The sequence below is a fragment of the Silurus meridionalis genome, chromosome 12, assembly GCF_014805685.1.
Source record: "Silurus meridionalis isolate SWU-2019-XX chromosome 12, ASM1480568v1, whole genome shotgun sequence".
Lineage (NCBI taxonomy): Eukaryota > Metazoa > Chordata > Actinopteri > Siluriformes > Siluridae > Silurus > Silurus meridionalis.
Window position 1 is genome coordinate 12,855,325 of NC_060895.1, and position 16,962 is coordinate 12,872,286.

At 39.8% G+C, this 16,962-nt stretch overlaps 1 protein-coding gene across 5 annotated transcripts in view; it reads right to left on the reverse strand.

The window, feature by feature from the left end:
* The window catches only part of bcas3 (BCAS3 microtubule associated cell migration factor), a 207,224-nt gene that overhangs the window by 174,054 nt on the left and 16,208 nt on the right, over positions 1–16,962 (reverse strand). For all 5 annotated transcript variants that reach the window (XM_046862521.1, XM_046862520.1, XM_046862524.1 and 2 more), the window contains exons 8-12: positions 8,969–9,076; positions 8,732–8,808; positions 7,133–7,209; positions 6,548–6,631; positions 3,163–3,333 (exon numbers count right to left, since the gene is read on the reverse strand). In XM_046862521.1, the coding sequence (XP_046718477.1) occupies positions 3,163–3,333; positions 6,548–6,631; positions 7,133–7,209; positions 8,732–8,808; positions 8,969–9,076 (517 nt within the window). The remainder of the gene's footprint in view (positions 1–3,162; positions 3,334–6,547; positions 6,632–7,132; positions 7,210–8,731; positions 8,809–8,968; positions 9,077–16,962) is intronic.

Below are 16,962 nucleotides of genomic sequence, written 5' to 3' on the forward strand. Positions count from 1 at the left end.
TTTAAACAGTTGACACGTACAGTATAAGCTACAGAAACATTTCACAAAAGCTTTCCCATATCACTAATAAATTGCTTTTATCTCACTCATATTGAGTGTTTGCCATACAGGTTTCCAAGATGCTACTATAAAACTGATATTGCAATAAAATGAACACATTCATATAAACATCTGACTGTGAAGTTTATATGAATAACGCGTCTAATCGACACGTTCTTCCGATCAGAATTGAGCAATAAGAAGTACCAAAATGCAATGCATCTGTACATGCAGTCAAACACAAATACAAACGATAGCTAGGGGCCAAATCCTAAAAAAATTTAAGAATAAATGAAGTGTTGAAAGAGTTAAAACACACACGCACAGCAGGAGGAAACTCTAGCCTGTCTCTCTGCTAATAGATATCCAAAAGAGATTAATAGCTCTCAGTTAAAAGAGCAGCACTATGGATCTGTAACTCATCCTTTATGAGAAAGAAAAAAAATAGCGACCTCTGAGATTGAGAAAGAGAAGGAGGAGTAATGAAAGTGAAAGCAGACAGACAGAAAAAGGGCAAGATAAAAAAAGAGTAGGAGAGAGAGAGAGCGAGAGAGAGAGAGAGAGAGAGAGAGAGAGAGAGAGAGAGAGAGAGAGAGAGAGAGAGAGAGAGAGAGAGAGGATGAGAGAGAGGTGGTGCTCCACAAGAGGCCATTCTCTAGTCAGTGGACTTCTGTGAAAGTCGACTCATGAAAGAGATTATAACTAAGGCCAGACATGAGGAGGCCAAAGAGAAGAGTGATAAATCTAGCGGGGTGTTGCATTAAGGAGCATGCCGCTCATTTTAATAGAACCCAGTCCAAACACAAAACAGCCTTGCTTTCAAACCAAGACGTTTTAGTTCAGACTCACAAAAAATGCCCCAGTGACAAAAAACAGGTCTCATACCAGAAACCAGATAATGTTTTACAGGGATTCAGGTACGACTGAACATTTATGTTTTAAAAAAAAAAAAAAAAGCACATTGTAGAGAATGAAATGAAAGACAGCAGAAAGAGCAAACGCTGGAGGATGGGAGACACTTAGTAAGTAAGAAGGAAATTATCACAGTTATACCACAGAGCTGCTGAATTCTTCAGTGGACCGGTGAGAAGGTGTGGATTCATGTTTTACAACAGCAGATCTGAAGTTATTCCTTATAGTCATATCACAGGTTTATATTTTCATGCAGCATCTAAGTTATAATCATTTCATTATTTCAATAGTACAGTGACTTGGCATACTTATGGCAGATGATTGTCAAATTCAGATTCAGATTCTGAAAAAAATACCATTAAATAAAATAATAATAAAAAGCTTTCTTTAAGGTTTCAGTTTCTTCAACATTCCCAGGAGGAATTGCCGGTGTCAGACGCTTATAACGCTTTTCCAACAAAAAAGATCATGAGATGAGGAACACTACATAGATTAAAGTTTGTACGATTTTTAAGTGCTTTCTAAACATCTTATACCACATGTAGTATGATTTGCATATCCTCCGACCTTCTAGGATGATGTTCCACTACATTTTGGAGTGTGCTTGTGGAGATTTGTGTTCATTCAGCCACAAGGGCATTAATAAAGTCAGATACTGATGTAGGGTGAGGAGGCCTATGGTACAGTCAGGGTTTAAACTAATCCCAAAGGTTTTCAGTAGTGTTGAGGTCAGAGCTCTATAGTTCAACATCTTCTACTGCAACCCAAGTAAACCATATCTTCATGTAGCTGGATTTTGTGCACAGGGGCAGTGTCATGCTGGGACAGGTTTGGGTCTCCTAGTTGATGTGAAGGGAAAATGTATTGCTACACATCATTAGTGTACATAATTTTGCTTTTATAACTTGTAACAGTTTGGGGAAGAAACACATATGGCTGAAAACGTCCAGTGTACCAATACTTTTGATCGTATAGTGTATGACGTACAATAAGTCTTATCGGTAATCTCATTCCACAACATTAAAGATGATTGTAATCGCTGACAAATGATCTAATATAAGACAACTGGGGGCCTGCTGCTATTGAAAATAAATCAAGTTTCAGGTGGTAATGGTATCGCATCACATGACTGTTGAATACTTTCCTAGAACAGCACAAGCCATTTGGTCCTAGTCCTTACATCTCACATCGGTGGATTGGACGAACGTGACTCGTTATGTGTAGTTACATGTGTTCCAGCCACGGAAATAAAGACAGAAGAAGACTTTATTATGGAAAAAAGTGGCCTACTTCTTGTGAGGTTATTTCTCTTCTACATCATCTTGTCAGGGCAACTATTTATGGCTTCGGTTTTTCCACCGCGTTCGGATGAAGAGGTAAAAGTGTTGACTCCTATGAAACGACAGGCGTGCGTAAGCAGAATAAATCACACCTCTGAATGGGTGTAGCGTGTGAGGTCGAGCCTTTGTGGACACTCTGGTTTAACCTTCAGATTTTTAACAGCCCAGGAAACCAGATGAGCTGTTTACACGGGTCAAAATCAACACGAGGAGAGAGGGAGGGGGAGGGGCATGAGAGAAATCTGTTCCAACTTAACCTCTGTCTGAGTAAAAATCCTGGAACGAAAGAACTGCAAACATTTAAACTGCCCTGTTAAGCTGACACTCCATTAAAAAGATCCTGTTTGATAGACGAACACCTGGGAGCAGTTTCTGCTTGTCCACAACCGAGAGTGGAAAAAAAGAAATGATGTTCTTCTCAGGTGGAACGATGTTCATCCTCAAACACACTCAGGTTTCAGAAAAAGAGGAGACAGAGTGTGTCCATTCTTCCCTTCACCCCTGCTCACCTGGATCTCATCTCTCACTAAAGCAGCTCTTATGCCAGGACAGCAGAGGTACAGGAAGTGGTAGTGTGTCACATGTCTGGCATCCGTCATCCTACCACGAATTCTGAACTTACAGTGTCTGTTTCTTTATAACATGGTGATGACAAATCAGTGCAAGGCAAAATGCTCCTTGAAGGAGAACGCTGAATGGGATTAATAAACGATGAAGAATGATTCAGGATGTTTTTACATCAAGGTCAGACAAGTGTAACAAACTTAGAAAAAAAATTTTTTATACCTATTGGCCATTATTGTTGCCTTTGTTAAGGAACAGTAAAAACAATAAAAGCTCATCAAAGAAAATTTCCTCATGATGTGTGTACCTGTCCCTCTCCCACAGTGTGTGTGTCTATGACAGTAACCACGCCGGGTTGGTGAGGGCTACGGCGAGTGCTGCTGTGGGCCGCGCCCTCTTCATCGGGTGCTCCAGAGGGAAGTGTGCCTGTAAGCTGGGTGACTACTTTCCCCACCATAGTCAGCCCTGTCTTTAGTGTCTGAGAAAAGAAAAGGAAGAAGGCATAACACTTGGTTAACCTTTATTTTTCCACACTGAAGATTCCCAACAAATACAGATGAACTAAAATTCATATCCTGAATTTAACAGATTAATGCTTCTCATCTTCAGCTTCTCATCGTGTTAACACATTTTACCAGTACCAAAACAAAGAAACTGTTAAAAGGTGGTGGTGGGAGATGTGGTTAAGTCATTGGACTCCAAAGGTCGTGAGTGGGAATAACCCCATAGCTGCTCAGTAGTATGAATGAGATAAATGTAAGTCACTCTGGATAAGGGTATCTGCCAAATGCCATGAATGTAAATGCACATAATGCATGTTCTTTAAGACTGAATGAATTAATAAATAATGTGCATCATATACATATTTATAGATAATTTCCTTTACACTTGTAATCTATTGCAAATCTAAGCAAATATTAACAATTATGAAGCATCACTGAAGGAATGCTTTTTTGCAACCATAAAAGAAAATCCTAGTAAAACATTTCTATACAAACCGGTGTAATGTACAGTGTGTTTGTTCAGTGGTCTGGTGTAAAATTGTGGTTTAATTTATATTACAAACTTTTTCAGATTCTCCCTTTAGGGGTCGCCACAGCGGATCATCCGTATTCATGATCCGCATGTTAGATGTGGCACATGTTTTTACGCTGGATGTCCTTCCCAACACAACCCTCCCCATTTATCCAGGCTTGGGACCGGCACTAAGAGTGGCTGGGGTTGGTTCCCTGACCGGGGATCAAACCCGGGCCGCAGCGGTGAGAGCGGCGCATCCTAACCACTAGACCCCCAGGGAACCGGTTAAATTTATTTTACAAATGAATGTAAATACTAAATATTGAAGTAATTCGATTTTGTAATTCAAACAAACATATTTTCTCTAGGACTTCAAGACATTTTGGATCAACATCTCTCTTTCGTTTTCGCAGTTTATGTCTAATAAGAAGCATCAAGGAAACTATGCTGTACTAATTGTGCATAGATCATTCAATTAAAAAATTTAATTTGGTTCACGTTCCAATGCAGTATGCTGAATCCATTTATAAATTTAAGATTAAGAATAATCAGAATCAGAATCAGGTTTATTGATACATCTGAATCAGAATCAGGTTTATAATCACATCTTATTAAGAATAAGAATTTAATGTCACTTGAGCTACTAATCACAGATGATCTCTATCTCTACCTCTATTGAGCCATAATATTTCCAGGTATTTCTGGTTGTGCAAATTCCTGTAAGATAAACATGTTATTCGTTTGGCATCATCCAGACACATTGCGTGCGAATGTACTGTTTCTGGTGTGTTAGCTTAGCGAGCTGAGCAACAGACAGATAAGAAATTGCTGGGCTAGCAGGAGTCAGGAATAGGATCTGCCACCACCTACCCCCGCTGACCCGCGCCTTGATCAATGCTGACTGTTTGGATTAGCACTAAAAACTCCAACTGCAGTGATTAGAAAACACATTAGCGTTGATCAATTAGGCGGCAAACGTTTCTCTTAATAATTGATGGGCCAAGGCAATTTACACACAGTCTGTTAGTGGGCTTGTCAGAGCACTATCCAGAGGGCCCAACAAACACAGGCGCCACAAGGTATTGACGTTGTTGCTCGGCCTGAATGCTTGATTAAGCTCTTCAGGGGCCGAGGCGGCACACAAATACACACACACAGCACTACATCAAGTGAGAAACTAGCAAGAGACGCCACTTAAGCCGTGCTGTCCATTTACCACAAGTACACGACTGCTCAGCTTTACACAGACACCAAACATTGGAGCCACTGCCGGAGTCACCTCAAACACTATCCTGTGGCTGGCGCGACAGCATTGCTCTCAGAGTCCCATCCCGCTCATTTGCACAGTCTGCGCTCTGTCAGAATTAAATTTTCCCCAACGTCCCCACTGCCCCCCTTCCCTCTGTCCAAAGAGTGGCACACCCCCCCCCCTCCTGGCATTGTGATTGAGTTACAGGACTGATGGGAGATAGCCCCCTGGCCCCTCGACAGCCGCACTCAAAGCCACTCAGCACAGGGACGGCGTGTCAGAGCGGAGAAGACGGTTATAAATCACAGCTCCATCTGCAGACGGCCCCGTCTACGCATCAGGCCTTTTTTAACCGTGTTTTCCTCCCTGTTAACCTTTAGGGCGCTCCTTTTGATGTATGCCACCATTAGGGCTAATGGTGCTTCTCTCACGTAAGCCGTTTGAGCTCGTTAGGGAGGGGAGCAGGCCGGCCTGGGAGTACAGATGTGGGCTTAATAAATCAATTAACGTGCTGGGGAGAGAAGCCTAAAACCAGATGCACTGGGGAGTGTGTCAGAGGAGGATTATATCGGAATTAGCATAAGGCCTACAGTAAACTAACTGTACTATCTTCTAACAGACAAATATTATTGCAAAAATACGTTATGAGATGGGGTTGTTGTTGTTTTTTTTTTAGATACTCTCAAAAATAGTATCCATGTAATAGTGAACCCAGATCCCAGATTAAATCCCAGAATATTCTACACTGGCAAATGTCTTCAAAAACAAAAAAACATATCACTTCACTCTTATATCTTTTTTTTTTTTTTTTTTTTTTAAAGGGCTTTAAAAAGAAAATAATAAAATGAAAAATAGTCACTGGGAATAATGACTCACTTCACAAACAAAAGACAAAATGTCACTATAAGTAGAAAACAAATTCTTTGTAACATTTCATCACTAAACCAAATTTTGCCTCCACATAAAATAATGAGCACATTCATTCACAATAGAGGTCCAAATAGTCATACTGTAATAACTCAAAGCAAAAAAAAAGAATGAACGGAAGTACTGGGCATGCCGAGATGCTGAAAAGTAGATTGATCAAAAAGTGATATTTATAACGCAATGCTGACAGAATTTTAATGAAATATTACTAGTATTTTACTAGAAACTTTTTTTAATAGCTTTTATATCTAGAACCTAAACACTGACAAATTACAGTTAAAGTTTAGTCAAGGCCCAGAGTTTTTTTCTATTATTATTATTATTACATGAATACACTGGATTATAGTTCAGTTTAAAGTTAGTCTTAAAGTCACAGTAGTTATAAAATTAGTTATCGATTTTTTAGTTTTCTGTCTGATGTTTTTAAACATGTTTCACGCACAGTGCATGTGTGCTGTATATACGTGTGTGTCTTGAAGAGTCTGGAACATCTACTCACTTTTGCAGCACTGATAACGGTGGCAGTGTACGACTGGGAGTTATCACCACATGCCCCGCCACGTGACTGATGACACCGGATCAGCTGCTCACACACACACACACACACACACACACACACACACACAAAGTGTCATTTATCATTAGTCCACAGAGGGCTGCCTGGCGTCTTCATACAGAAAGGGTGGGGAGGGCCATTAGAAGATCTATGATCCGCTAACCCCTTCTACAGCTTACCTCCTCCAGACTTTCTGTCCCATTTAACATTTAAGAATAGAAAACACATTCAGTGTTGGCCAAAAGTCATTACGCTACACAAGACGCATTGTTCATTACTGAAACAAAATGTTTGACCTGAACCATACGAGCAAACAACGAATGAACTTTAGAAAGGGTTAGGGTTAGAAAATAAATAAAAAAATTAATAAATACTATGCAACAATAAAACTAGGTGTAAAATGATTAGTTAAATGATGTGCTTCGGCTTGATATGTACTGGTTTCTCTTATTCTCGCAACTATTTAAATGCACAGAAGAAGGAAAAATAATAATAAAAAAAGAAATAAAACATTTTATTGATTTCTACCTTGTTCTCAGCATAGGCCAACCACCGGCTTCCTAATGCTATGGGGTTGAGGTTGGGACCAGGACAAGGATAGCAGCCTGTAACACATTACATACACGTTACACAATTTAAGCAGCACCGCAAAATTACGATCAACTCTCAACAGTCTCACTTCAGCATCTTACCCAAGATGGAAAAGCGCTTATATACTATTTTCCTCAAATTAATTTAAGGAAGTCAATGTTGTATGCAGCTGCAGCTATGAAATAGGTGATAGACTGGAATGTATTAGTTTGCACAGTATTTATAAGGTATGATCTTCGCACTTAAGGATACTGGGAGCAATTTGTGTAAAATGGAGTTGAGGTCTATGGCATTAAGATGGCTCCTAAGCTTATTATCCACCAGACAGTTTGACCCTTGAGAGTCATATAGGAAACACTGGCACCATGCAGCCTGGCCGAAAACGTCTGCATGGTACAATGTGCAAATATACACACGCACCCTGTTTATCTTATCCCGTCGAAAACAATACGTGACATAATATGACATGACGGTTTTGCTAATAAGTACTAAAATGCGTCGCAAACGTTAATGTGAACGTTTTCTTCCCTCTATAATGAGAAGTGTGCTGACACTAATTTAGTCTTCAAGATTTAAAAAGGGATAGAGACAATAATTTGGTGCATGGAGCCCAGATCTAAAGCTGCGATAAACAAGGCTTGAGGTAAGCCACAAGCAAAGAGTGATGCAAAGCTTTTTTTGTGTGCTTCTTCAAGACAGAGGGAGCCAGTGTTACAAGATAGCATGTGTTTAACATACCCAGTGTGCAGGAACCATACTATTTCCATTATTGTTCTCAGACCTCACATCTATCGCCAGCAAAACACGGACGCGTGCTGAACTATGCGGTAGTGTGCTACGGAGCTGGGCTTCCGTTTCAAATGGAGAAAAGGGCTGACAGTGTGATTGAGAATATCGTCCTGGTTTATGACTTCTCATAATCGCTTTCAAAAACAAACATGTCTAGTCTTGATTTTTTTTTTTTATGATGAAGAAGCTTTAGAAGAGAGATTAACGATGTAAGGGGTTATTGACCGCGGTCATTTCCTGTGGCACAGACGTGGACTGGGAAAGCAGACAGACAATGAGAGCCATTAAAACTACGCTAATGGCAATTTACAACAGACGATTGCTTAAGTGGGGATAGAAGGCCTGGTTTCGGATTGTGATATGGACTTCAGAGGACACAATGGCCCTTACTGTAGAAGCCAAAGAGTGGTAGGTGCTGGGAAAGGACAGACTTAAGAGGGTATGCAAGTGTTTTCGTGTAACGGCCAGGGAGAATGATTACCGCCCTGTCGAGTACAGAACCTGGGACCACTTTTTTATATTGTATAGCTGTGCTGAGTGACAAGGTAAAACGTCTCCAGTGCTCCAACTGCACGCTTGGAGATGAGACTGTGCAGGTTCGCACAACAAAAGACAAGCGAGTGCTTTTTAATGATGTCATTATGTGCGAGGGATTCATCAAAACTGGAGTTCCTTCACTGGAGATTAAGGTGGAGAAAGAGTCGGATTAAAAGTGAAACTGTTACATTAAAAACAATGCTTACTTACTTGTGACAAAGAATTTTTTTGTAAAAGTGCAGCTGTCAAAGGCAGCTATCTTTTCTTGAAGACTGATGACAAGAATCCTGCAATGACACATAACAGACTACATTCATTAACAATACAGAGATAACTAATACAGATCCTGAGTTGTACATTGCAAACTATTCTTGAAGGAACACAGACGCAATGAAGAAGAAAAAAAAAAAAAAAAAAAAAGGAGTCATTAATTGTACTACAGGATACCTTTTGTTGCAGTGTAGATCATAAATGGGCGTTTTAAACTGAATTGACTTGACCATCTCTCCTGTCCTTAGAGAATACAGATCCACACAGCAGTATGGTGGGCTGGTCCTGTAGGAAACATACACACATGGCAGTAATTATAAACAAAGCACAAATCACAAATACATCAGTCTTCATTGGAATGCATCTGAAAAGCATTGAAAGCGTTTTTTCCACTTAATTGCATCACCATTCTTCCCAAAAGTGTTGCAGCCATTTCCTTCCCAAAATCTGACATTAAATGCTTTGTCAAGAAACACATCAGCACAAGTCTTGGGGAAGAAAAAGTGGCTGCTGGCAGAGACGACCTCCGACATTAATCCTCATTAAAAGTCCACAAACTTCGCTGGCACTGCGTGGTCTGCTGTATCAAGCAGTCAGCTCGGTGGGATGTTTCTGATAAAGTGAAATGTACTCTTTGTCACGATAATTCTGCTCTGCAAAAATTGTCTTAGCCTTAAAACGGAACTGCATCGGAGTGCACGAATCGAGCCAAGCGAGAAAAGGTCACGATGGAATGTAGAGCGGAGAACTGAGGATGCTGCTTGACTGATCTGATTGTCTCTGTAAATAAAGAAAATCAATAACCAGTGATTCACAGGCAAAATAATAGGCCCCGAAATGCAACCGCTAATGATTTTGATATGTCTGTCACTTAATTGAACCGCATGTCTGCCTGCTTGCTAATGAGTGATTTGATTATGAATCATAGATAAGATTCAACACAGACATGCGATTCGGCGATTACATGTCAAATCCATGGGTGGAGTCTCATCATAGCCCAGGTCCCTAAAGAAGACTAACAATGCTAATAGGACGGCAGTCTGCAAGGTTGGGATAGAATGAAAATGGCCCAGGCCTAGTTCATGGGTCTGATCCAGCAAAGCAAAAATCCAGTTCCTAAGCAAGTACTTAAAAAAAAAAGCAGCAGAGATAAAAAAGCAGCAGAGATAAAAAAAATAATAAAAATGGCCATAATTCCGTGCCTTTTGTTTGCAAAATATGACCCACTGTGGTTTCTGTAGCTGATGCTCTGTTGTGGCTTTTCGCAGCCAATCACAAGTTACAGTATTCAGCTGAAGGCATCTCGTCTGACCAGAGGGATTAGTTTTCACAGACTTTCATGAATTGTTCATTTCTTCTTTGGTTTGACATAGCTTGTTTTGACATAAAATAAAAATGTAACTGGTAGATATGTTTAAATTTCCCATGAACAGAATAAAGGCAATGTCTCAGCCCTTTAGAGTTCATGGTAAATGAAACGCCAGTACAAGGCAAAGCATAGCTCGCCTTATTTATAGCCATCGTTAACGGTAAGGCATTAAAAGGAATTTTGACACTATGCAGTGATGTTTGTTGCTTATCTTGAACTTTGTAAACAACCCGGTTGGGTATGTATCTGTTGAATGATATGGGAGAGCATGGTGAACCGTGGAAACTGGCTGAAGACCAAGCTGGAAACAAATCTCCCCCAAAAGACCTTGTCAGCATAAAGATGTGACGAGTAGATGACACGGTGCGGCTGCAACATCGGCGTGCTTCAAAATCTGCACATAGTGGTGTCTCAAAGAGCAGCCACAAAACTGTGAAATATGAAAGCAGAATACACTAAATGAAGAACGATGAGGCTATTGAGAATACTAAACTTCATCGCTCTGTGAAGGAAAAGCTACAATTCCTTAAATCTTCCAACCAACAGAAAAGTTATGAGTGAAGCTGTGATGAGACACAAACAGCACAATTTTCTCTCTGCTCAAAATAGACGTGTTTGAGCCGCTGGTCCGCATCATTGTGAGACTGCGGGTGAATAATGTTCCGGTTTGCAATGTGTGTTGGCCGTCACACAATAACACAGTGAATGGCAGACCTTGGGTCACCCTACAGCCTGAGACACTGAAGGTACCTCTTAGACTTTTGTTGTATTTCTTGAACAGTCTGCTGTGGTTTGGCACTGCATCCAGTGCTTTTTAAGGAAAAAAATGGCAAGGCTACAGCAGCCCTGATTTCATGCTGAACTCAATATATGCTGCTTTCTACACTTGCACTACAAGCTCGGCCAGGAGCGGATTATAGCATGCGTGTAAACGCCACAATTCGGGGAGATGTGGCAGCAACCACAGACACGAACGAGGCCGCACACTGCCATGCCCGGCAGCCAGCTCCAGCACAGATGGATTCACAGGCCACAGCCGGAACAATCTGCTAAAGCCCTGGCACTCTCACTGCACTGCCTGGCCAATAAGAGAAAAGAAACCAAGCCGCATGTGTTTGTGCGAGTGCGTGTCAGTGTACTCTGCTTCACTCTCTTTATAGCAACTAAACGAGCACATAATAATAGCGAGGCGAATGAACGCGTTTCAGCAACAGCTTCAGAACGTGTTACATGTAAGACGGCGTCTGGAAAGGTTACCGCTCTGTATTTTCGCGTTGTTTTGATGCTCATTTTTTAGGCATGCAACGTTTATTCGCTAGGATAGAAATGAGACAAGGAGCCATTATTATTACCGCACAAAACACTCTGCATTCAAATCCTGAGATTAACAGTGGCATTTAACTTCTCAAACTTGTCTTATAGCCACTATTCATTGATTTCAACATTATCTGGACCAGATCAATCCAATTTAAAGCTTTTTGGAGCCAATTTGACACAAATGATATGCTTCCAGATTGATTAATGAGACAGTGATAGCCATGAAAAAAAGAAATCATCATATTGGTCACTTCAATTACCTTTTCAGATGAGAACTAATGGCTTGCTTCTAATGGAAGCAATGCACTGTCATCTATAATACAATTTCCCCTCACTGAAAATCTAGAGCTCGATTGAAGAGTGACCGTAAATTTCAATTACCCTTATAAAATTATATTGGAGCTTCAGTTCTGCACACATGTAGGTGATATTGAGCACCAATATAATGCCCTTTGTCTACGATTTTTCTGATCCCATTCTATCAATGTCAGGTAGATTTTTTTTATGAAAAAGGCACACATCTGGGGGGGGGCTGCCCTTTTTCTATACATGGAACAATTTTTGCTTTCTACACATTTTTTTAAAACAATCTGCAAAATAAGACACCAGCTGAATGTAAGAAAATGCTTCAATTAAGAACTAGCAAACTAAGCAAGCTAATAAAAAATTACTATATATCTATCTTCAAAAACAAATATATATATATATATATATATATATATATATATATATATATATATATATATATATATATATATATATATTATATAATTTGTTGCCACAGAAAACATAGCATAGTACAAATTATTTATTAATAAAATTAACACATGCCACATCATGGGCTCAGCAATTTATACTGAAATACATAGCAAAGCAAATCATACTGTATAACAAAACAATTACAATATGCTTTTTTTTTGTCCAAAGCATGTAGCCTTTACACCATTTCAATCACTTTGTTAATCATACAGTATAATCCTACCAAATGACCACAGAGCAGTCCTGCAAAATCCATTTCACTTCACATTAAGGAAGCTCATAAAACATATTCTGGACTTTTCTTGTCCGGCACTGTGACAGTACCAGATGGGAAATATCACTGCTGTACAGTACGATTTTATAGCTGTGGTTACGCCTTAATTTTAGCAACACATTAGTTGACAACAGTCATTATGGAAGATGCTGACCATTTCAACACTGGGTCATAAACTCCTCATATGTTATTCTGATTTACACTGGATGTGCACACAGAGCCCGACCCGGTCATGCTTCAGACTCAGCTTATAATCCAGAACTTTATTAACCTGAGAGAAATGGTCCATAAAACATAGAGGCCGGAAAATTAAGAGGTGTTCCTGCAAATAAATTTAGCTGCCAGAGGAATTCCTAAACTGTAGCCTAGATTCCAAATGGAGAACAAATTGACCCTGGTGTGAAAATGCAAAACAATCCAGGGCTGTACACCAAAACTTAATATATCCTGCTACTGAAAAGAATAAGTACATTAATTCAGTTTGATATCATGCTCCTTAAAAATGGTGATTTTAAATATTGGGAACATCCTCTCCTGATTGGTCCATCAGGTCGACGGCACACTAGTTCAAATGTAATTTCAAGTAAAGCTACAGAACACTTTCAGCATTGTTTCATTGTTTCAATGTGTCATGTGGGTAAAAACTGAGACATTTATAAAAAATAAAAAAAGAAAAAAGAAAAAGGACTGTGCTTCACTACAAAACAATCGCCCACCACATCACAGGAATCGCAAGGCCTGAGGGGGACCTTTGATTCTGGCATGCCGTAGGCATTAGCGGGAAAGTAATTAGGGTAAAAAGTTCAACCACAATTCTATCTCTACCCGAAAATTCAATTCCACGACTTTCACTGGGGTCTACCATGCATTTACATGCACACTGTCACTAAGCACCAATTACTTCTAGGTTGGAAGCAATTAGTTAAAAAAAACATACAATATACCACCTCATTCTCACATCAGAGTACAGCATTGTAAGAAAGAAGAACTTCTTCATAAGTGCAAGAAGCCCATGATTATCCTGAGAAGCAGAAGGTAATTAATGGAAAAAAGAGCTCTCATTTCATCTTCACCTTAGAGGTCAGACAGATAAATCACATAAAAGGCATTAAATATAGTACAACAAAGTTAATCCTGATTTAACACCTCCACATCTCATGTGATAATCTAAGAATAACACAGGGAGGATCTCAAAAAAGATTAAGAATGATCAGATCTGCATTGAGATCATCCATACTATGTAAGCTATTAATAGGAAGATAAGAAACAAGGGTCTGAAGGAAAAACCGATTCAAACAAGTGGAATGAAGAAGAAAGGCACACTTCAAACGCTTGCACTTTCCTAGACTTCGAGACGGTGAATTATACGCCGTCCAATATAAGATGCTGATCTGTAGGTCCTGTGCACCTGGTCAGTACATTCCAATTTTTTTGCGGTGAAGAATTTTTCATGGAGAAGAAATGTGCTTATCTATAGGGCTATTTAAAAAAAACAAAAACAAAAAGATGACGTATCTATCAATGAAGCATAAAAGTGACCCATATCTCAAATTACTTTAAAACCACAAATTGCCAAAAGTGGACTCAGTAGAAACAAGAACATAAAGAGAACAAAGGGAAGAGTGAGAGTGAGGTTAAAGTGAGGTATAGAAGTACCACGTCACTCTTTCCAAACTGAATCATTAACATGAACTGTGTGTAACAGTATATAGGGAACAGTCTGTGGGAGGAAACTAGGAAATAATGTGGAACTGCAATGGTAAATGCTTAGGGGTAACATAACAGTGTGTGGGGAACTGAGTGTTGATAATACTGTGTGTCGATTACTATGTTTTGGCTGCCAGTGTTCAGATTACTGTGTGCAAAGAACTGTGTGTAGAGTGTGTGTTTGGGTAACAATGAGAGCAACAATGTGTAAATTACAGTGTATGCAGTAACAGTGTGTAGATTAGTGTGTATGAGGAACTTTGTGTGGAATACAGTGTGTGGGAGTAACAGTGTGTGGGTTACAGTGTGTGCAGTAGCAGTGTGTAGATTAGTGTGTATGAGGAACTGTTTGTGGAATACAATGTGTGGGAGTAACAGTGTGTGGGTTACAGTGTGTGGAATACTGTGTGGATTACAGTGTGTGAGAAAACGTTGATTACAGTGTGTGGGAAACTGTAGATTACGTTGGGTGGGTTACAGTGTGTGGATTACATTGTGTAGATTACAGTGTATGCAGTGACAGTGTGTAGACCAATGTGTGTGAGGAACTGTGTGTGGGAGTAACAGTGTGTGGGTTACAGTGTGTTAGAAAACATGGATTACAGTGTGTGGGAAAACAGTAGATTACATTATATGGGTTACAGTGTGTGGGTTACATTGTCTAGATTACAGTGTGTGAGAAACTTTAGATAACTGTGTAGTTTAGTGTGCGTGAGGAACGGTGTGTGGAATACAGTGTGTGGATTACAGTGAGGTAGGTTAAGAGTCTCCTCCAAAAATACTGTATTGGCAGTTCAGCTGTATATTAACATTAAGCTCTTTTCCTGAAATCATTACTATTAGTCTAACATCTTGCATATGCAATGAATACCTCTGCCAAACATTCATCTCTCCCTGGAAATCACTCTCAAGGCTTACAAAAGTTTCTCACTGACTTCTTAATAGCAAAGATTTGCTGAGTCAGAACTGGTTTCAAAATATAAGAAACCATTGTAGTTATCCGGTATTAATAGAACATTTAGAAGTGGCCTATACTGCAACCCTGTCTCTCCTGCACCACTCCTAACCCGCAAGTGAACCAGAACAAAGCCAACATGGGCAGAAATGATGAGGCTAGATCTTGGTTATCTGTAACTACAACTGGATTTACAAACTGCTAAGCCGTTCAATAAATGTACAAGCTGTAAAAATATATATATAAAAATAAAGGACTAATGGATGTATAACAGCATTATTTATTGCAATACAGTGTAATATGTCACTTTGAGACTGTGAAAGGCCTCGACACACTCCATCCCTGATACTCACCGCTCTGGCAATTAAAGACAAAGTGAACCTAATATGAAAATAATTAAAGAGTGTCACTAGCCTTGGGATTTGGGTCACGGTTCTGGGTGTGAGAGTGTCATTTTGGCTCGAGTAATTTAAAAGCATCACTTCCACAATCCTCGTAATCTCCTGTCTCTAAAACACTCAAGAGATTTATCATTTAATACACTTTAAAATGATATCTCACGCCAAAGGTTTAGAATGCAGAGTGCAGCTTAACATTTAAATGGGGTTTTCACTCAAAATAGATTTTCTCTATCCCTACTCTACAGTGTAATTAACAGCCAAACATTAGGTGCTAGCAGGATTTTACAGTCTAATTGTCTTTATCCAATGCATGTCACACTGGGAAAGGACTATTAGAGTCATCTTCTGATCCCTGTGATAACATTGTGCTTTGTGTCGCTCTCCACGTGCTGTGGGATATTTGAATAGATGGAGTCGTTGAGCTGAGCATCTGGCTCCGTGCTGCTCTCAGAAGGCAGATAGTGAGTGAAATAATACTGGAGGCCTGCCTGTGTCCCAGAGCTGGAGAGGAGCCTAAAAAGTCAGGACCTTAGGCTAGAGAGGAGAGGAGAGGACCAGAACTGAGCCTCTACATGCCCCAAACTCTGAAACAGACCCAGCTTTAATATCCGCAATGACGGAGGACTGCATTAGTGGAAAACCATGCCCACATCCTCTCTGAAGAGATGTGGTGAGTCGAGGGGAAAGGAGTTGTTGGGAGGGTACTGTTTTCTGCCTGCCCAACAACTTAATTTCTCTACGTCAAAGAACAAAAGCAGGCTTTCTAAACACTGAACTTTTACCCTCCCAAAAAAATAGCAACACCCAAGAATAAAAAAAGAAAGCCTCATTTTATATGTTTGTATGGCATGAGAGTAGTCTCTTTATTATGCAAACACGTGTAAAAACATACATATTTACACACACACACATATGTATATATACATACATAGATACATACACACACACACACACACACACACACACACACACACACACACACACACACACACACACACATATATATATATATATATATATATATATAAAATGATACTGAAGGCACAAATCCCTTCCAGATTCATGCATGGGTCTACTAGAAACTGACTAGCACAAGCATTCCATGCTAATTTGCAGCCTCTGTTGGCATGAGTACGCAGCATGAAGTGTAGCGTATGTATTTTGCTGTCAGGAAAATCACTAGAGCCATGCAATGTTTGGGCTTAAGGCATAATCCTTTCCATTGATAAAGTTATGTTGAGTGTGCCGGGCTGGAATTCGGCCGCGAAGGATTCAGCGCATATGCTTTTTCCCTTTTCTGGTTTTCCTTTAATTTGCAAATCTTGTAATCTAAGCCTAAAGCTGTCTGAACCAACTTCTAAACCAGCAACGCTATTTCAGCCAGCTCTC